The sequence below is a fragment of the Podarcis melisellensis genome (genome assembly GCF_964234715.1).
Source record: "Podarcis melisellensis genome assembly, chromosome: 3".
NCBI lineage: Eukaryota > Metazoa > Chordata > Lepidosauria > Squamata > Lacertidae > Podarcis > Podarcis melisellensis.
In genome coordinates, this window is record NC_138530.1 from 8,288,932 (window position 1) to 8,311,113 (window position 22,182).

At 43.0% G+C, this 22,182-nt stretch overlaps 1 protein-coding gene and 1 long non-coding RNA gene across 2 annotated transcripts; both read right to left on the reverse strand.

Moving 5' to 3' along the window:
- Nucleotides 1-1,200: 1,200 nt before the first annotated feature.
- LOC309366265 (uncharacterized protein) lies at nt 1,201-20,455 on the reverse strand (the record flags this gene model as incomplete). The annotated part of the gene is made up of 14 exons (XM_081904720.1): nt 1,201-1,409; nt 2,675-2,882; nt 5,030-5,164; nt 5,983-6,117; nt 8,521-8,655; nt 9,223-9,357; nt 11,988-12,122; nt 13,099-13,233; nt 13,806-13,946; nt 15,041-15,169; nt 15,363-15,500; nt 16,513-16,650; nt 17,244-17,372; nt 20,230-20,455. 14 exons carry the CDS (start codon nt 20,453-20,455, stop codon nt 1,370-1,372), a joined length of 1,959 nt encoding a protein of 652 aa, XP_081760846.1. The 3' UTR covers nt 1,201-1,369.
- Nucleotides 20,456-20,580: 125 nt separating this feature from the next.
- Nucleotides 20,581-21,782, reverse strand: LOC309366029. The gene is made up of 3 exons (XR_014166420.1): nt 21,673-21,782; nt 21,083-21,208; nt 20,581-20,704 (listed from the first exon to the last, which is right to left on the reverse strand). It is a non-coding gene; the product is annotated as an uncharacterized lncRNA (long non-coding RNA).
- Nucleotides 21,783-22,182: the final 400 nt, after the last annotated feature.

The following is a 22,182-nucleotide window of genomic DNA, read 5'->3' on the forward strand; positions in this document are numbered from 1 at the left end:
CCTTCATGGAAGTAAAAGCATGGGAAAGTCTGAAATGCTGTCAAGCCATGGCTGTATTCCTGACAGGCTAGGCTCCCATCTTTTGCAGCAGCTTGGAAGAAGGTCTGATACTTTGTCTTCATTACAGAACAACAATAACCTTAAGGCTTGATTCTTGCAATGTGCTCTGTATGGAACTATATTCGGGCCCAGTCTGGAGACTCCACCTAGTGAAGTATTGTGCTGCTAGGCTGTTAATGGAGACAGACTATTGCCAGCACAGAACTCCAGTGCTCAAAGGTCTGCACTAGCTGCATTAGGTGCCAGCTTGAATAAAATATGGGAGGGGGGAGGTAAGCCCCTGCCCTGCATAATCAATCACATGATGAAGCACTACACACCATCTGAATGGCAATGCCCATTATCTTTGGGGGGAGAGGGACCCTCAAATGTTTTATTGGGGAGGGCGAAGGGACCTTGGCCCTTAAGAGTTGGCTCCTATGTTGGCTGCCCATACCCTATCAGAGAGCAAGTGTGGTGTAGTTGTTAAGAGCAGGAGACTCATAATCTGGTGAACTGGGTTCGCGTCTCGGCTCCTCCACATGCAGCTGTTGGGTGACCTTGGGCTAGTCACAATTCTTTGAAGTCTCTCAGCCCCACTCACCTCACAGAGTGTTTGTTGTGGGAAGGAAGAGAAAGGAGAATGTTAGCCACTTTGAGACTCCTTCGGGTAGTGATAAAGCGGGATATCAAATCCAAACTCTTCTATTCTTCTTCTTCTTCTTCTTTTCTTTTTCTTCTTTTTCTTCTTTTTCTTTTTCTTCGTCTTCTTCTATCAAGGCAGTTTCAAGGTTATTGTATTAACTTACAGGGCCCTTAACAATTTCGGTCCAAGATACCTCAGGGACCACCAAATCATAGAAGTCTTTGGGGGAATCATCGTCAGTGGTCCCTTCCAGATTCAGAAGCCCAATTTTTTGGAGCTTCATTCCGAATGAGGTCAGACAGGCTCACTCCCAACTAAATATCAGGTGCTTACTGAAGAGCATTTTAACTGAAGTTTGATTTTATAGTTTCGACCGGGGCTGGATTTTATTTTTTAATGTATTATATCTTTGTAAAAGACTATTGTACTTAAGTGGCATATGAAGTGTATAAATAAATGAAAAGTAAATTAAAAAGAAAGCCTTTGTGGACAGAATCATGACTCTGCAATTCATCTCCACATCAAATTTGGTTTTATTAGGTTTAGAATGTCAAAGTATCGCGAGTGGTTTGATTGCTGGAAGACGTTTCAGCAGCTCAAAGCATTCTTCCGAATCACCAGCCCACATGTTAAGTACATCTGGTTAGCGTGGAGATGAACTTTTAAAAGATGGGTGGATACAGTTTAGCCAGTGCAGGCACAACACGATACAGTCTGTGGTAACCTGATAAATGGAGGACATGATCAGTACTAATCAAGACATATGAATGCACGCTGGAAGAAATCAGCTGAATTTTATAACATTCAGCAAGGCAATATCTTAAAACAGAAACTTCAAGAACCTATGCATATTTGAAGGTCATCGTTGTTCTTCTCAGACAGAAAGGGAAAGGCTTTACCAACTGTCTAAGGGGGGGGAGCAATGCACCCACTGCAAAATCATAAAGGTAAAGGTACCCCTGACTGTTAGCTCCAGTTGCGGACGACTCTGGGGTTGCACACTCATCTCGCACTATAGGCCAAGGGAGCCGGCGTATAGCTTCTGGGTCATGTGACTTCCAGGTCATGTGACCAGCATGACCAAGCCTCTTGTGGCAAACTAGAGCAGCACACGGAAACGCCGTTTACCTTCCCGCCGGAGCGGTACCTATTTATCTACTTGCACTTTGATGTGCTTTCGAACTGCTAGGTTGGCAGGAGCAGGGACCGAACAATGGGAGCTCATGCCGTTGCAGGGATTCGAACCGCAACCTTCTGATCGGTAAGCCCTAGGCTCTGTGGTTTAACCCACAGCGCCACCCATGTCATTCATAGGCATGTTTACATTTTATTACAAAATGTTGCTTTTATACATACAATGTATTATACATAATAAAAAACACCCTTTAAATCATCACTGCTATAGGAATGGCAGGTATGAGGGAATGTTACTTGACTTTGTAGAACAGTAGCCTAAGTCACGCTTTTGCCATTACATTCATAATGCCAAGCAGGGACCATGACAAAAACTGTGTATTCAAAGGCTCCGTCATTCTCTCTTTCTGTGTCACATGAACTTCAACTTCCCACCCTCAGTTTGAATGGATTCTCCACACCCTTACTACAGCAAAAATACTGGTATTGATTAACTGGAAAAATAAAAATGCAGCTTCCTTTAATGGTTGGTGTGAAGATATACACAAACCCGCTACACATAAACAAGTTGTGTACAAATGTAGACTTGCCATGGGCAAATCTAACGATATTTGTAGTTCATTTTTATAAATACCATATTAGATTAAGGTCTAGTTAACCACAATAACAAGTCCCTCACCCTCCCCATTTCGCAAGGTACACAAAATCTTTTGGTTGTTGTTGTTTTGTGTGCCCCCCCCATAGGTACTATTTTCCATTTCTTCATCTTCTTTGTGTCTTACCTCACTACGTGCACTCGTAATTTTGTACTTTTAATTTTATAATAACGTTTTTTTAAAAAAATCCCATTCCCACCATTGGTAGCCTTTGTCCAGGTACAGTATTACAATTTTTCTGCCATGTGATAAATAAATAGAAACATTACCTGTCATAATTTTACAGCAGAAAACAAAGCCAGGAATCGGGCAAAATGCTTCTGAATACGCCTCTTCATCATAGGAACATCTTAACTTGCATACACCCTCAGGTTGCTTAGCTACAGGCTTAGGCAATCTTTGGGGCACTTTATCAAAAGAGAAGACAAGAGATCATCAACATCTCAGAGCATTTCCCCATGGCATTAAAAATTCCACATGCACAAAAAGAATTTAATCAAAGAACCATAATCCCACTTCAAAAAAAGACATATAAGGTTTCCACTAACAAAAATAACCAGAGAGACCTTTTCCTCCGTTTTTCTGATGAACCCAAACCATGAGTTTCTGTATTCCTGCAAATTCAAGGGCTTTTCAAAGACACTCCTTCCACCTTTCCCTGTTTTTCACAAGAGCAGCATCTACCCACCCCCTGGGATCCTGATCCAGAAAGTCTCTGTTATTTGGCTTTTTACAACAGAAGATGTAGGCAGCATTATCGCAGGCTCTTGTGGAAGACATATTTCCAGCACTGGAGCATCTTGATTTGCATTGACCTCAACATGTAATCTCTGCAAATCCAAAAGGCGTTAAAAGCCATTCTTACAAGCATTCATTTGGCTTCACAGCAATGCCTGTCTACTCTGCAATTCCTTAGAAAGCAAGATTTGTTGGAATTTCCACACACTGTGTGGATTACAGAGAACTCCCTGAGTATATAACAAACTGAAGCTCAAGCCATATAAGACTGAAGCACTGTTAGTGGGTGGTTCCATAGACTACATGGATGGGAGGTTGCCTGCTTTCGATGTCATTACATTCCATCTGAAGGAGCAGCTACATAGCTTGAGGGTACTTTGCTGTTGCTTGAGGCTCAGGCGGCCTCAGTGGCCCAAAGTGCTTTCCATCAGCTTCAGATAGTGGCCCAGCTGCACCCCTGTTTAGACAGTGACAGCCCAACTTCTGTCATTTATACTCTGGTAACCGAAGCTACGAACATGAGTTTGACCAAGCTACAGGAGGCAGTGCAAGACAGGAGTGCCTGGCATGCTCTGGTCCATGGGCTCACGAAGAGTTGGACACGACTAAATGACTAAACAACAAAAACAACCTCTATGTTTGGAACATGGGTGGCGCTGTGGTGTAAACCACTGAGCCTTGGGCTTGCTGATTGGAAGGTCAGCAGTTCGAATCCCCACGACAGGGTGAGCTCCCGTTGCTCTGTCCCAGCTCCTGCTAACCTAGCAGTTCAAAAGCATGTCAAGTGCAATTAGATAAACAGGTACCACTCTGGCGGGAAGGTAAACGGCATTTCCGTGCGCTGCTCTGGTTTTGCCAGAAACGACTTAGTCATGCTGGCCGCATGACCCAAAAAACTGTCTGTGGACAAACACCAGCTCCCTTGGGCAGTAAAGCAAGATGAGTACCGCAACCCCAGAGCCGTTTGTGACTGGACTTAACTGTCAGGGGTCCTTTTTAACGTCTATGTTAGATTATCGCAACACATTATATATAGGGCTGCCTCTGAAATTGGTTTGGAAACTTAAGCTGCTGCAGAATTCGGTGGCCAGGTTGCTCACCAGGGCAAAGCGGTTTGAGCATATCACACTAATCCTAGCCTGACTGCACTGGCTGCCAGTTAGTTTGGGGACCCAATTCAAATTGCTGGTTTTACTTATAAAGCCTTCCACAGCTCAGGATCACAATACTTCAAGGACCGCCTCTTCCCATATGAACTAGCCTGGACCCTTTGATCATAATCTGACTGTCTTTGTGTGCCTCTTCCACAAGAGGTCTGGAAGCTGGCAACACGAGAACAGGTCTCTTCAGTGGTGACACCATGTTTCTGAGATGCTTTAGGAACAATATATGTATCTAGCACAAAGAAAGTGTTGGGATGTTATGTGGCTTTTGGCAGCAAAAGGCAAAGCTGGGAGCAGAGCAAGTTCTTCTGGATGGCAAATATTCACCATTTGAACAACTTGACTTGCATGTACCCAAACACTTTTTGTTCAGTCATCGGGAGACTTTACATAAACAGAGATCAAGAGATCATCAACGTCTCAAAGTCATAAGGTTTCTATTTCCGTGAATAACAATGGGGCCATAACCCCATTTATCTGATGAACCCAAACCATGATTTTATGCATCCTTGCAAACACAAGAGCTTTTCAACTTGTTCCATCTCCCACTATTTTTTACAAGACCAGCATGTACCCACCCACTGGAATCCTGACCAAGAAATCCCTCCATTCATCATAGTTCCTCCAGGACATTAAAAGCATGGGAATATTACCTTGCTTTTTACAACAGAAGACAAAGTCAGGATTAGCACAGACCCTTGTTGAAGATGCATATTCACTGTGGCCACATGCTAACTTGCATTGACCATGACATTTCTTGACTTCAGGGTGGAACAATCCTTGGGACACTTTAAAAAAACAGAGAAGATACCATCAAGATCTTTCCATATAATGAGGGACGGAAAATTAAGAGTCATGTGAAATGGAGGTTTTGTTTCCTCTGCTCTCTCTGCAAGCACCACTAAATCTGTTCCAAAGGATTCAGAGATGCCATGATTTTTTAGCAGTCAGGTAGTCCTTATTGTGTGAAACAGGGGCCCACCATCACTCGCTTCAGTTTAGAGTAGAAAGGGTTTATTGTCCCATGGCACAAGACAAGAATAAACATGCTAACCACATAACCTTTAAAAGATGCTGGTACATCATGAACTAACCTACTATAATACCTTTCTGGGCTTAGAAGTAAACCTTGCAAAATACAAGTATACAGAGAGATGCACAAGCATTTTGCCATGCTATACTGCACCATACAACATGTAACCTTCAGCTTCTCTGCTGATAGGTTGCACTGAGCAAAAACACTTTTCCGTGAATGCCTCACACTCCTGCCATAAGCAAAAGTCCCTTTGCGATTGGATGGACATTGTTGGATAAAACGTCCAAGTCAATCTCTCAGTATAGCTTTCTTTATCCCAGCAAATTCAATAGCTTTTCAAAGACATGGGTTCCATCTCCCTCTATTTTTCTCAAGACCAGCATGTACCCACCGGCAGAGGAAGAAGAGCACGGGCGGCGCGACGTGCCAGCCCCCCCTTCCTCCTCTCCACCCCCTGGTTCCAGAGCATGAAGCTCCACCACTGCATGTACCCACCCACTAGAATCCTGACCCAGAAATCCCCCCTCAAATCATTGTTCCTCCACCACTTTAAAAGCATGGGAGTATTACCTTGTTTTTTACAGCAGAAGACTAAGTCAGGATTAGAGCAGACTCTTGTTGAAGATGCATATTCACTGCGGCCACATGCAAACTTGCATTGACCATGACATTTCTTGCCTTCAGGCTGGACCATTCCTTGAGACACTTTAGAAAAACAGAGAAGATACCATCCACATCTTTCCATATAATGAGGGAGGGAGACTGAAGACTTTGATGTCTAAATACTATGAGTCTATTCCCAGTGGCACCATACCATTTTCACAAAAACATCCACATGTGAAATGGAGGTTTTCTTTCTTTTGCTCTCTCTGCCAGCACCACTTAATCTGTTCCAAAGGAGGCTCCGCTAGGGGCACCGCGGAAGATGGCCAACAATACCATCTCTCCAGCTTCCACGAGGTAATTTAGAGGCTGAGATGGGAGTAATCAACCTCCCAAATTCTTCCCGGTGGAAGGGAAGATGCAGTCTCATCCGCGGTGCCCAACAAACCACCCCCGAGTTTGTAAAGAAGGAGGGGGTGGGGCACTGGATGGAGAGCCCCAAGGGAATTCTGATCTCCTGGACGCTATCCCCGCGAGCACACCAAGTTTCATTTCTTAAGATAAAAAATTGGATTTAAGTTCTTGGACATACTTCAAGTGAAGAGGGGGAAATTAATCTGCCAATTAAGTCAGCCACTGAGGTGGCAAAAGTGACAGAGAGGAAGAAAGAATAACATCTAAGTATAACATCTAAGCCGGTATGTTGGAACGGAATGGAAAGGGGGGGTAAAACTTTTTTTTTTACTGCGATGATACCTGACAACCCCCCCCCCGAAGAACCGTTTCCATTACTTATAGCAAGCAAGATGGGAAAATATAAACTGTGTGAAAATAACAAAACTATATAGCTAAAGCTGATGTTTCTTGAAACGCTTGGAAGAAGATAAAAGACTCTCCAAATATTGATATTAGAAAGAAGCATGATCTCGTTAGCCGCTGGAGAGACTTCAAAAAACTTTGGACGGATTCTGAGAAGGGTGATGTGACGCATTCTTTAATTGGGACCCACCATTATAGAATAAGACCGAGCTGCAGAGATAAATAGTCATAGGGGGAGATGAGTTCTTAATTTGTTATTATATATGCACTTCAAGTCCGATTTGGCAAATCTCTTCTGGAAAGACTAATGTTCGATGCAGCCAGTCTGGGGAAATTAATGAGCAAATGCCTAGATTTGATTTGATTTCATTTTTTCGGAACTGAGAGAAGATGGCGTCTGCCAGCTGCAAACAACTTTTGGATTAATTCGGCATAAACACCAGCGTGTGAGGATATACAGCAAACAATAGACGAAGAGTCAAGCAGACAAATTTCATACAGAAGCATATCATTGCTTACTTCAACTCACCTGTGGAAACAACTCAGAGGCCATGAACGAAGGAAAGGTAACAACAGGAAGAATTAAAGGAACTATTGGAAACTCAAGGCAGTAGAGATATAAGATGATCAGAGCCCCACCAAACTTGAAGCATGGGAAGCCCCAATAAAAATTTATAATTTGGTAAAATATTTGGACTATATGATATGTATTTTTATAATATGGATTATTTATTGTGATTTGATTGAATTGTTAAAATGGAAAATTTAATAAAAAATATTTTTTTAAAAAAATCTGTTCCAAAGGATTCGGAGATGTCATCATTTTTTTAGCAGGTAGTCCTTATCCTGTGAAACTTGGGCCCACATCACACACTTCAGTTTAGAGTAGAAAGTGTTTATTGTCCCATGGCACAAGACAAGCATAAACATGCTAACCACATAAACTTTAAAAGATGCTGGTACTGTACATCATGAACTAACCTACTATAATACCGTTCTGGGCTTAGAACTAAACTTTGTGAGATACCAGTATACGAACAGATGCCCAACCATTTTGCCATGCTAGCTCGCCATGCTATATTGAACCGTGCAACACCTAACCTTCAGCTTCACTACTGATACGTTGCACTGAGCAAAAACTATTTTCCTTGAATGATTCACACTCCTGCCATAAACAAAAGTCCCTTTGCGATTGGAAGGACATTATTGCATAAAACGTCCAAGTCAATCTCTCAGTATAGCTTTGGTCAATTGTTTAGGCACTTTATCTGACCAAGAAATCATAAATATCTCAAAGCATTTCCCATAAATTGAGAAAATACAAAGCAAATGTAATCTCTCAAAACAAGTCTACTGCAAAAAAAAAGTAATATGAGGCAGTTATTTCCAAAACCAAAGTTTGAGTAGTTATTTGATGAACTAAAACCATGAGTTTCTTTATCCCAGCAAATTCAATAGCTTTTCAAAGACATGGGTTCCATCTCCCTCTATTTTTCTCAAGACCAGCATGTACCCACCGGCGGAGGAAGAAGATGGGCCAGTCCCCATCCCCCCGCCTGCTCTCCACCCCCTGGTTCCGGAGCATGAAGCTCCGCCACTGCATGTACCCACCCACTGGAATCCTGACCCAGAAATGCCCCCTCAAATCATTGTTCCTCCACCACATTAAAAGCATGGGAATATTACCTTGTTTTTTACAACAGAAGACAAAGTCGGGATTAGAGCAGACTCTTGCTGAAGATGCATATTCACTGCGGCCACATGCAAACTTGCATTGACCATGACATTTCTTGCCTTGAGGCTGGACTATTCCTTGAGACACTTTGGAAAAACAGAGAAGATACCATCCACATCTTTCCATATAATGAGGGAGGGAGAATGAAGAGTTTGATGTCTAAATAGTATAGTCTGTTCTCTGTGGCACCATACCATTTTCACAAAAACACCCACATGAGAAATGGAGGTTTTCTTTCCTCTGCTCTCTCTGCCAGCACCACTAAATCTGTTCCAAAGATTTAGATATGTTCCAAAGATACATACGCTGAAGCGTATGTAACCTGAAGCGTATGTAACCCAAGGTAGCACTGTATCTCAAAGAATTTCCCATAAATAGAGAAAATACAAAGCACATATAGTCTCTCAAAACAAGTCTACTGCAAGAAAAAATAATATGAGATTTTTATTTACAAAACCAAATTTGAGCAGTTATTTGATGAACTAAAACCATGAGTTTCTGTATCTCAGCAAATTCACCAGCTTTTCAAAGACACGGGTTCCTTCTCCCACTTTTTCACAAGACCAGCATGTATCCACCTGCTGGAATACTGACCCAGAAATGCCCCCTCTCATCACTGTTCCTCCACCACATTAAAACCTAGGGAGTATTACCTTGTTTTTTACAACAGTAGACAAAGTTGGGATTAGAGCAGACTCTTGTTGAAGATGCATATTCACTGTGGCCACATGCTAACTTGCATTGGCCATGACATTTCTTGCGTTCAGGGTGGACCATTCCTTGAGACACTATGGAAAAACAGAAGATACCATCCACATCCAATCAATTTTATTGCATTAGCCGTGTGGCCATAGCATAGTATACATAAAAATAACAACATAAAATGGGGGTGGGGAGGTAAAAGTAGATGTCGTCCTGGGCGAATGCTTTAAAAAAATGGGGATAACAAAAGTAACAGGGGATTTTAAACATCGAGTAACAGAGAATACAAAAATAGAAAGACAAAAAACTGCTGAGGCTGGAGGAGGATCATTAAAGGGTCCGTCATCTCCTCAGATTTGTCCTAGCTCCTTGTCCTTGTACAATAAGGCTACTTGGGACTTCGTTCGATTTTGCGGCGTATCTACTACAGCTGTGGTATTAGAGAAGAAGTTGGTGCCGCTTTCCTCTTCATCACACTGAGCAGGAAATTAGCTGTCATCTCGGTAATCCAGCAATCAGAATCCTGCAGAAGAAGGGCCACTATCCAAGGCTGGATTGGGAGATGAAGCTTGTTCATGAGAGGAGTTAGAAACCTAGATCTTTCATCTGTCCAGTTGGGACAGAAGAGCATTACATGTTCCATAGTCTCGAGAGCCGTGTCATTGCAGGTGCATGTTCTATTTGCGATGGGAACTCTGGAATAACGACCCGACAAAACTGCTGTAGGAAAGCAGTTGAGACGGGCACAGGTAAAGGCCCTTCGCTTAGCCTCTGAGGAAATTGTGAGGCAGTATAGAGGGATCCCTTCAGGGGGTGGAATAGCTAGGGCTAAGCCTGAGCACGGCCCTCTTGCATGGGAAGCTGTGTTGGAGAAGTCAAGATGCTGTAGCTTCTTTTTGATTGAAGGTAGCGCCGCTGGGCTAATACTCTCTAAGTTAAGAACAGTTTTGCAGTTCAGATTGAGAAGAGAGCGGAGTTTGAGGTTAATTGTGGTTTTCCAAGGAGAGTTATGAATATCTCTTAGGATCAGATTGGAGAAACCACCTCTAATTCGAGCATCCGATGCTAATAGGTGGGAGCTATAGGAAATGGCTCGACTCCATGCTCGTTTTTCAATTGACGGCTGGGCGAACTCAAGTCGTAGGGCTGGACCTGAGACACATCTCGGGACGCCGGAAAGAGATCTCAGAAACATGTGAAGTGGGCGATCCAAGTTACCTGAAATTGCTGTAGTCCATACTTCGCAGCCATATAATAATTTAGGGACAACTTTGGCATTAAATATTTGAATTGCTGCTGGAAGGTGTTTACCGCCCTTCTGGTGGTAAAATCGGACAATGGCATTAGAGGTCGTGGTTGCAGCGAGAAAGGCAGATTGTAAATGGGTGGTCCAGGAGAGATTATAGGTGAATATTAAGCCTAGATATTTAAAGGCTTTTACCATTTCTAAGTAGCCACCTGTGATCTTAAGCGGCTCCAGCTTGAGTTTGCGGGAACGAGAGAAGTGGAGGACTTTCGATTTTTTATAATTAATATTAAGAGCTTCCGCCTTACAATAGGCGATAAATGCATTAACTGCATTTGCTAGATCCGCGGCTGTTCTGGATAAGATGACGGCATCATCTGCATAGAAAAGGGAAGCAACGGGGTGGCCTGCTAAGTGAGGAGGATACTTAGTTGCTAGCTTCAGAGGGGGAAGAGCATCATAAAGATAAAGATTAAACAGTAAAGGGGCCAAGAGACAACCTTGTCGGACGCCCTTGGCCGTTGGGAATGGAGTGGTAAGGGAGCCGTTGGGACCACTTCGGACGCGAGGCTGTGGTATTTGAATAAAGGGAAACAATTAGGGAGAGGAGGTGTGGATCAATTCCCAGATGGGCAAGTTTGGACCATAATCTCTGCCTAGGAATGGAATCAAAGGCGGCCTCCAGGTCCATGAAAGCGGCAAACAGGTGGCCTTGCCTTGGTGCAGTGTATTTACTGGCAAGGTGATAGAGAGTTAGACAGTGGTCCATGGTGGATGCTGACTTTCGGAAGCCAATCTGTTCTGGCGGTAAAATGTTCCTCTCATGGACTCATGAAAGGAGTTCTTCCAGTAAAACAGCGGCAAATATTTTCCCTGGAATAGATAATAGACTGATGGGGCGATAGTTCCTAGGGATGTTTGGCTGGCCGCCTTTAAAGATCGGAACTATTGTAGCTTCTCTCCAGGAGTCGGGGATGTCTAGGGCGGAGGAGATAGCGGTGAATACAGGAGTCAACTGTTCACTCCACCAAAGAGGATCAGTCAGGAAAAGGTCCAACGGGACCATGTCTGGGCCGGGGGCCTTATTCCTTCGCATGGACATTATGATGTTGAAGATGCGAGTTGAGTTAAAGTTTACTGAGGAGGTGGGAGTAAGAGAACAGGAACAGAGGTCCAACGGGGGTTGAAGGTGATGGTTTGGAGAAGCGAAACTGGCTGAATAGTAGGCAAGTCTACTGCAAGAAAAAATAATATGAGATTTTTATTTACAAAACCAAATTTGAGCAGTTATTTGATGAACTAAAACCATGAGTTTCTGTATCTCAGCAAATTCACCAGCTTTTCAAAGACACGGGTTCCTTCTCCCACTTTTTGACAAGACCAGCATGTATCCACCTGCTGGAATACTGACCCAGAAATGCCCCCTCTCATCACTGTTCCTCCACCACATTAAAACCTAGGGAGTATTACCTTGTTTTTTACAACAGAAGACAAAGTCGGGATTAGAGCAGACTCTTGCTGAAGATGCATATTCACTGCGGCCACATGCAAACTTGCATTGACCATGACATTTCTTGCCTTGAGGCTGGACCATTCCTTGAGACACTTTGGAAAAACAGAGAAGATACCATCCACATCTTTCCATATAATGAGGGAGGGAGACTGAAGACTTTGATGTCTAAATACTATAGTCCCTTCCCAGTGGCACCATCCCATTTTCACAAAAACTTCCACCTGTGAAATGGAGGTTTCCTTTCCTCCGCTCTCTCTGCCAGCACCACTAAATCTGTTCCAAAGGATTCAGAGATGCCATGATCTTCTGACAATCAGTTAGTCCTTAACATGTGAAACATGGGCCCACCATCACTCGCTTCAGTCTAGAGTAGGAAGTGTTTATTATCTTATGGCAAAAGACAAACATAAACATGCTAGCCAGATAAACTTTAAAAGATGCTGGTACATCTTGAACTAGTCTACTGTAATACAGTTCTGGGCTTAGAAGTAAACCTTGCGAGATACAAGTATATGGAGGGATGCACAAGCATTTTGCCCTGCTAGCTCACCATGCTATGCTGAACAATACAACATGTAACCTTCAGCTTCTTTGCTGATACATTGCACTGATAAAAAATTCTTTTCCGTGAATGCCTCACATTCCTGACATAAACAAAAGTACCTTGGCAATTGGAAGGACATTGTTGGATAAAATGCCCATGTCAATCTTTCAGTATAGTTTGGTCAATTGTTTAGGCACTTTATTGAACAATAAATCATCAATTTCTCAAAGAATTTCCCATACATAGAGTAAATACAAAGCAAATTTAATCTCTCAAAACAAGTCTACTGCAAGAAAAAGGAATATGAGGCTGTTATTTCCAAAACCAAAGTTTGAGTAGTTATTTGATGAACTAAAACCATGAGTTTCTGTATCCCAGCAAATTCAACAGCTTTTCAAAGACACAGGTTCCATCTCCCACGGTTTTTCTCAAGACCAGCATGTACCCACCCGCTGGAATACTGACCCAGAAATCCCCCCTCTCATCATTGTTCCTCCACCACATTAAAAGCATGGGAACATTACCTTGTTTTTTACAACAGTAGACAAAGTTGGGATTAGAGCAGACTCTTGTTGAAGATGCATATTCACTGCGGCCACATGCTAACTTGCATTGGCCATGACATTTCTTGCGTTCAGGGTGGACCAATCCATGAGACACTTTAGAAAAACAGAGAAGATACCATCAATATCTCCCATGCACATAGAAAATATATATTTTAAAAAAACGGTTGGGTTGCATTTCTAAATACCATGGTTTGTATCCAATGAATTAATTCACATTGTAACAATGATTTCAACCTGAGGAATGGAACACTTCTCGTCATCGTTTTCCTATATCACCTTGTGCCATCCACAATCTGCTTACAAACAGAAGTTCTTGTACAAGTGGGATGAGTTTGTTGGATACAACCCCAGAAGTCAATTTCTTAGAAGTTAGAATTGGCTGCTCATTTATGAAAATAAACAGACAGCTCTGCCTATTTCTTTGGTGAAGAGGAATCTATGAGTTTGTCTATCCCAGCAAATCCAAGGACCATTATAAGCCTCTCATTCAATCACTCAATCAGCTTCACTTTAATTCCTGTTGATTAATTAGAAAGCAAAATATACTGCAGTTCTTGAGAAGACAATGTAAATAATTCCCATCTACACACGTGTTGTGTGACTTACCCAGAAAACCCTGAATATATTATAGTTGTTCTAGCACAAAGAAATTTTTGGGATATTACCTGGATTGTGACAGCAAAAGACGAAGCCAGGAATAGAGCAGGAACATGTTGAAGACACCTTTTCACCCTTGGAACATCTTGCCTTGCATCTACCCACACATTTCTGAGCTGCAGCATTTGTCAATTGTTTAGGCTTTTTATCTTGACAGAGAACAAGAGATCATCAACATATCAGAGCTAATAATAATAATAATGTAGGGAGAATTCAATCTATCAACAGTTCAAAGAAAGTTTTATGAGGTTTTCATTTGCGTGGCAAGTTTCCTCCCCCAGATGAAATGAAGACACAGACACATTGTTTAAGGTTAATGGGCGTGAAAGGCCACAACTTTATTGATTACGAAATTGAAGGTATTGGCCTTAGGCATTGGCTCCTATCGACTACCCGGCATGGAGACCGGGAAGGGTTGAACACAAACCGCAGGAGTCCTGTTGAAGTATGCCAACTAGGATCCCACGGGTGTCACCGCTCGGGGGCGTGCCGGAGGCCCTACCTCTCTAGGCTTCGGACAAGGCCACGCCCCCCCGGGAGTCCTCTACCGGACTACCCCTTCTCATTGGGGGAAGGTGATGGCGCTCCCTTCCCCCCTCCTTTTTCCTATAATTTGCCCCATGCCAATGCCTAACCGCCAATGCCGTGAAAGTTGTGACGATTGCTACGAGGTAGGCGAAAAAACCAAAAGGCGGGAAGTGAGCCAATTTGGAAAAATTCCTACCAGGCCCCTTTACGGCGACCAACCGAAGTCCATAGTAAGGCCAATTCTAGCTAAACCTAAGGGTGGGTGGGATGGGAAAACCGCTCAGCTGCTGGGGTGAGGGGAAAAGAGGGAGGTCCCTGGGCGTGCCTGGCCTTAAGTACCCCAGGCCACGCCTCCCCTCGCCCGCCGATTGGCGGGCTGGGTTGCAGGCACGCCCAGGGATTCCCCAGTTCTCGCGGGGGCGAGAGAAGCCCCCGCGAATGTGGGAGGGGCCTGCCCGCAACACCCTCTCCTCAGCAGGCTCAGAAAGGGGCTTTCCAAAAATAGCCAAAGAGCTCCTTTCCCTCTAGTTCTTTGATACATCAAAGCCATGAGTTTTTATATCCCTGCAAATTCAAGAGCTTTTTCAAAGACACTTGTTCCATTTCCCATTGCCCTACACAGGGCCAATATCTACCCATCCACTGAAATCGTGACCCAGAAATCCCACACATGCATCATTGTTGCTCCAGCACAATACAAGTATGGGAATATTACCTCGCTTTTTGCAGCAGAAGACAAATTCTGGATTAGAACAGGCTCTTGCTGAAGATGCATATTCACTGTTGCCACATGTTAACTTGCATTGACATTTCTTGCCTACACTGTGAACCAATCCTTGGGACACTTCAGCAAAGGAGAAAAGGAACCATTAGCATCTTCCCTTATACATAGAAAAGTGGTTCGATAGCTAAATGCCATAGTTTTTATCCAGTGACATTGTCCCATTTTTTAACTCTCATCTGAACTCACATTATGTCCCTTTCTCAATAATCCCCTTGTACATCACTGTTGCTCTATTGCATTAAAAGCGTTTTACCTGGCCATTTGCAGCAGAATTGGTTGCCAGGAATAGGGCACACTACTGCTGGAGACACAAATTCACCATACGAACATCTTGACTTGCATCTACACCGAAGCTTCAGAGATGCAGCAGAAATCAATCCTTGTGACATTACTGAAACAGATAATAGATCATCAGCATCTCTAAGCATTTGGAAATATCAGAAATATTTTATATATTGAAAAGAAGTATGTCTCTGAACATCATTAATATAGTTCCAGAGGGAAGAACCAGAGGACTGTTTGTCTTGATGATCCATGTGTATCTCCATTCATTGGAACCCAAGGGCTTCTAAAAGCTACTCAATCAATCTCTCAATGGGCTTCTCAGTATCCCTGTCCATCTCACAATTCATTAGGAAGTGACTCCTCTCTTACAACCACCAGGAGTGACCTCACCCCCACAGTTACATTCCTCCATTGTCTTCCAAGACAGACAGATGCCAAGAATCCTCCACTACGTACCTTACCAAGAATTTCCCAATACATTGCAGTTGTTCTACCATGTAAAAAGCTTTTGAATATTACCTGGCCTCTTACAGCTGCCAGGAATAGAGCAGGGTCTTGCTGAAGACAGATTTTTACCATTGGAACATCCTGAATTGCATTTAACCACAATTTTAAAAAAATGTTTTACTTATCTTTTCTTGGAAGCTGCCCAGAGTGGCTGGGGGAACCCAGCCAGATGGGTGAGGTATAAATAAATTATTATTATTATTATTATTATTATTATTATTATTATTATTATTATTATATTTATTAGCTACAGCAAGTGTCGATTCTTGGGGCAGCATTCTTGGATTGGCCCATTCAAATCAGACATCTTGCTGCAAGGCAGTGTGGCTGCTGAGGAAAATGTGTGTGTTCCCCAATGGCTGTGCTGCAAGACTGGCCCTCGGCAGGCCATCACTGTGCTGTGCCCACAAACCACCACTTGTCCGGAATTCCTAGGTTTTACCTGGCTTTCTACAGCAAAGGACAAAGCCAGGAAAACAGCAGGATCTGGCAGAAGACACATAATCACCATGGGAACATTCTGACATGCATCTACCCTAACATTCCGTGGTCCATTCATGGGGCATTTTACCTGGTCCCCTTGTTGCTCTAGTGCATTAAAAGCATTTTACCTGGCCATTTGCAGCAGAATAGGGTGCCAGGGAAAGGGCACATTACTGCTGGAGACACAAATTCACCATACGAACATCTTGACTTGCATCTACCCCGAAGATTCAGAGATGCAGCAGAAATCAATCTTTGTGGCATTACTGAAACAGATAATCGATCATCAGCATCTCTAAGCATTTGGAAATATCAGAAGTATTTTAAATATTGAAAAGATGTCTCTGAACACCATTAATATGGTTCCAGAGAGAAGAACCAGAGGACTGTTTGCCTTGATGATCCATGTGTTTCTCTATCCATGGGAACTCAAGGGCTTCTAAAAGCTACTCATTCAATCTCTCATTGGGCTTCTCAGTAATTCCTGTCCATCTCACAGTTCATTAGGAAATGACGGCTTTGAAATTCACTTTCAAGCAAAGTAAATAACTCCTCTCTTACAACCGCCAGGGGTGACGACACAACACCTTCCACATGTGCTGTGTCAGGAAGATTTGGGTTACCTCACAACAGGGGAGAGTCTCAAACAAAGATGCACTTTCCCAAGCCACATTCCCAGCATATTTGCACTCCTGTCTCAGCGACATCTATGCTGCCTTGGTCATGCCCAAAGAATGGAAGATAGCAGGATCCCCAAGGACGTGCTCTATGGGCAGCTGGCTTCTGGTACCAGGCCCATTAGCAGACCAAGTCTGCGTTACATAGAGGTCTGCAAAGGTGACATGAAGGCAGCCATTACCTGGCTTTCTACAGCAAAGGAAGAAGCCAGGAACAGAGCAGGAACCAGCAAACAACACATATTCCCCATGGGAACATTTTGGCTTGCATCTACCCAAACATTTCATGGTAAATTCATGGGGCATTTTACCTGAGCAGAGAAAAAGAGGTCAGCAATGTATCAAGGCATTTTCCATTAATAATGTGTGTGTGTGTGTGTGTGTGACTCTCAACATGATACGTGCAATTCAGAAAAGTTCCAAAAAGTTCTAGAGAGCCCAATTTTGCCCATTTCTTTGGGTTTTTTTATTATTAAAGATTTTCTTGATTTACAAAAGTTTGTGCAATGTCTCTCTCTTGTATATTTTTTCCCATGTAACATTTTTACAAGTCAGTTTCATTTGTTGAGACTGACATGGGGACAAATAGAAGAAGACACCTTCACCCTGGTATGGCTCCCCTTTATCACATACACAGCCCAACATGACAATGACAAAAATCTACCAACAGCATACAAATCAATATGGCTAACCTGATCCAAAACACCCACCCACCCCACTCACACATGAAAACAAGGCCCATTTCTTTGGTGAACAAAAACCACAAGTTTCTGTATCAAGAGCTTTTCAAGGACACTTGCTCCATCTCCCACTGTTCTTCATGGGACCAACGTCTACCCACCCTCTGGGATCCTGACCCAGAAATCCCCACTTGAATCATTGTTCCTCTAGCACATTAAAAGCATGGGAACATTACCTGCCCATTTGCAGCAAAGGTAAAGGTAAAGGTACCCCTGCCCGTACGGGCCAGTCTTGACAGACTCTGGGGTTGTGCGCCCATCTCACTCAAGAGGCCAGGGGCCAGCGCTGTCCGGAGACACTTCTGGGTCACGTGACCAGCGTGACAAAGCTACATCTGGCGAGCCAGAGCCGCACACGGAAACGCCGTTTACCTTCCCGCTGGTAAGCGGTCCCTATTTATCTACTTGCACCCGGAGGTGCTTTCGAACTGCTAGGTTGGCAGGTGCTGGGACCGAGCAGCGGGAGCGCACCCCGCCGCAGGGATTCGAACCGCCGACCTTTCTATCGGCAAATCCTAGGCACTGAGGCTTTAACCCACAGCGCCACCTGCGTCCCCTATAATTTTTTTAAAAAATTATAATTTTATAATTTTTGCAGCAAAAGACATAGCCAAAAACAGTGCAGACTTTTGCTGAGGACATATATTCACCATAGGAACATCTTGGCTTGCATTGACCCCAACATTTCTTGCCTACACTGTGAAATTGCTGTCCTATGAGATCTCGCCCACTGAACTGCTCAAACTGGATCTAAATGTGGCAAAAAGGTGTATAAATCAAAGGCTGGATGATGCGGAGCTATACCAAAATTTCGTAGCTGGTGGTGGAGCCTGCTCGCCGTTAAATTTCGGCATAACCCCTATCTACCACGCTCCGTCCTACTTAACATCGCTTATGGCCGCGTCTCACCAATATGCCTTCATTAGAGCTAGGTTCTATGTCTTTCCAACAAACGTGCTGAGACATAGATTCACTAAGGGCCAAGTCCCTTCAATGTGTGCTTGTGAAATGAAAACATCTGAATCTCTACATCATGTTATGTTTATCTGCCCTTTGTACAGTTCAGCCCGTGCTAGTATACTAAACTCCATAAGCCTATGGCTGACAAACCAGTAGACCTACAGCTTGCCTGGGTTCTTCAAGATGTGGATCCTTATATTACCCTACAGGTTGCCAAATTCCTAACAGCCGTCCTCTCGTACAAGAGACGGAATGGAATGTTAGCTGATTATTGATAGTTATAAGAATTTTCTATAATGACATCAGATATTGATTTTAGTGTAGTGCCTAAAATTTTTAATCTTAATCTTAAACTTTTCTTATGAATGGCTAATATCTGTCCTTGTGAGTTGCGAATTGTGTTATACTATTTGTGGTTTGTACGAGTCCGCTGTTTTATTTGTTTTGTTTTGTTGTGTTGTGTTTTATGATGGGCGTAAAGCCGAATAAACATTTTGATTTGATTTGCCTACACTGTGGACCAGTCCTTGGGACATTTCAGCCAGAGAGAGCAGCAGTCAATATATTCCCATACACATAGAAAATATATTCCAAAAAAACCCAGCTCAACCTCTAAATACCATGGTTTGTATAAATTTTACTTCCATTGGCACAATGGTTCTTCACCTTCTTATCCTCCCCTTATAGAATCATAGAATCTTAGAGTTTGAAGGAACTCTGGGGGTCGTCTAGTCGTAACCCCTGCAATGCTGGAATCTCAACTAAAGCATCCATGACAGATGGCACAGCCACTAGCACACCCCTGTGCTTGCCTCGCTAATGAGAAGATACTGTTGGATCAGGCCAATTGCTCATCTAGGCCACCAATCTGTTCTCACAGTGGCCAACCAGATGCCTATGGGAAACCAGAAAGCAGGATTCAACCACAAGAACCCTCTCCCCTCCTAGAGTTTCCATCAACTGGCATTTAGAAGCCTCCAGCAGTGGAGGATGCCTATAAGTTCATGTGTTACATGAGAGGGAGAACAATTTTCCTTCATCCACTTTCTCCATGTCATACATAATTTTGCAAAGTTGCCTCTTACTCGCCTTTTCTTTAAACTAACATTTTCAAATCATAGGACTGTACAGTTGGAAAGGACCCTGCAGTTCATCCAGTCCAACTCCCTGCAGTGCAGGAATATTCAGGTTTCCCATATGGGAATCGAACCTGCGACCTTGGCGTTATCACCACCATGCCCTAACCAACTGAGCTACCTGAGAAGCATCCCTGAAAATCCAAGGGCTGTTAAAAAGCCACTCATTCAATCACATATTTGGCTTCAGAATAATTCCTGTCTACCATGCAATTCATTAGAAACCATGGAATTTCAAAATAACCCTCATTTGCACCCCCACACATCCCTTACCCAAAAATCCCGCAATATATTATTGCTTCTCTAGCACATTAAGAGCATGAGAACATTACCTGCCCGTTTACAGCAGAAGACATAGCCAAGGACAGGGCAGACTCTTGTTGAAGAGATATATTCACCACTGGAACATTTTGACTTGCACTGACCCCGACATTTCTTGCCTGCAGTGTGGACCAAGCCTTGGGACATGGTCAAAACAAAGGAGAAGAGGACATTGATATCTCTCAGCAATCTCAATTCAATCACATATTTGGCTTCAGAATAATTCCTGTCTACCATGCAATTCATTAGAAACCATGGAATTTCAAAATAACCCTCATTTGCACCCCCACACATCCCTTACCCAAAAATCCCGCAATATATTATTGCTTCTCTAGCACATTAAGAGCATGAGAACATTACCTGCCCGTTTACAGCAGAAGACATAGCCAAGGACAGGGCAGACTCTTGTTGAAGAGATATATTCACCACTGGAACATTTTGACTTGCACTGACCCCGACATTTCTTGCCTGCAGTGTGGACCAAGCCTTGGGACATGGTCAAAACAAAGGAGAAGAGGACATTGATATCTCTCAGCAATCTCAATAAGCATAGAAAACACTGTAAAGAATTCCGTCTTTGAGTACCATAAATGTATTTCCAGGGAGAAGCTCCATAAAGCGGTTTGTCAGGATGAACCAGGATCCACAAGTTTGTGCATCTATAGAAGCTCAAGGGCTTCTAAAAGCTACACATTCAATTCCTCACTGGGCTTCACAGTAATTCCTGTCTACCTCACAATGGACTTTGAAATGCACTCATAGACATAGTAAATAACTTATCTGTACCCAGCCTCTGCACACCTGACTCAAAATTCCCCAATACATCATTGTTGTTTTAGCAGTCAAAAGGCATTTGAATATTACCTGGCTTCGCACAGCAACCAGGAGTAGAGCAGGGTCTTCTTAAAGGTACATTTTCACCATTGGAACACCTTGACCTGCATCTGCCCAAACATTTATCAGCTACGAAGGGGAGAAACTGTTGGTGCGCTGTATGAAAACAGACAAGAGATCAACATCTCTAAGCACTTCCCATGAATGCAGGAATTATTATTATTATTATTATTATTATTATTATTATTATTATTATTATTATTTTGAAGAGTTCAATTTCTATCAATTCAGTCTCTAAATACCCTAAGTTCAGCTACAAAATTTACAAAAGATTGCCATCTATAAACCAACAGTTCTGTTTGCCTGTTGCTTTATGAATCAGATCTATGAATTTGTCCATCCCACAAGTACAAGGGCTGTTAAAGGCCCATCATTCTGTCATTCATTGGGCTTCACATTAATTCCTGGCTACCCCACAATTCATTAGGAAGCAAGGAACTTCAGGAACCAGGCAAAGACAACATTTATAAACCACACCTACCCATTTACCTTGTGCTTTGCCCAGAAATACCCTAGTGCCTCATTCTTGTTCTGGCACATTAAAAGCAAGGTGATATTACCTGGCCGTTCACAGCAGAAGACAAAGCAAGGAATAGAGCAGGCTCTTGCTGCAGAAACATCTTCATCACATTCTGGCTTGCATCGTGCCCAACGTTTCTTGACGACAGCATTTGCAAATCCTCCGGAAACTTTAGCAAAACAGAGGAAGAGAGTTTGCTAGCATCTCTATGAATTCACTTTCAGATAGTCCCATTAAGCTGCCATTTCAAAAAAACAACACCAACTCAGGGAACATTCTTCGTTATATTCCAGGGCTTTTAGAAGCCACTCATTCAGTTTCTCATTTTCCTTCCCAGGACCCCCTATATGCTATACGAAGAAAACCTCCACATTTACCACCCTCCACTCCTTTGGAGGAAAGTGCAGGGTATATTTTTTTTAAAAAAAATGATAACACTAATCCTTCTTGTAGCACATAAAAAAGCATGGGACTTAGTGCTATGGCAATAATTTCAAATTGTGTCCACTGCCCCAAACCATCCCATGCCCCCATCCCCACTTTTGGGATG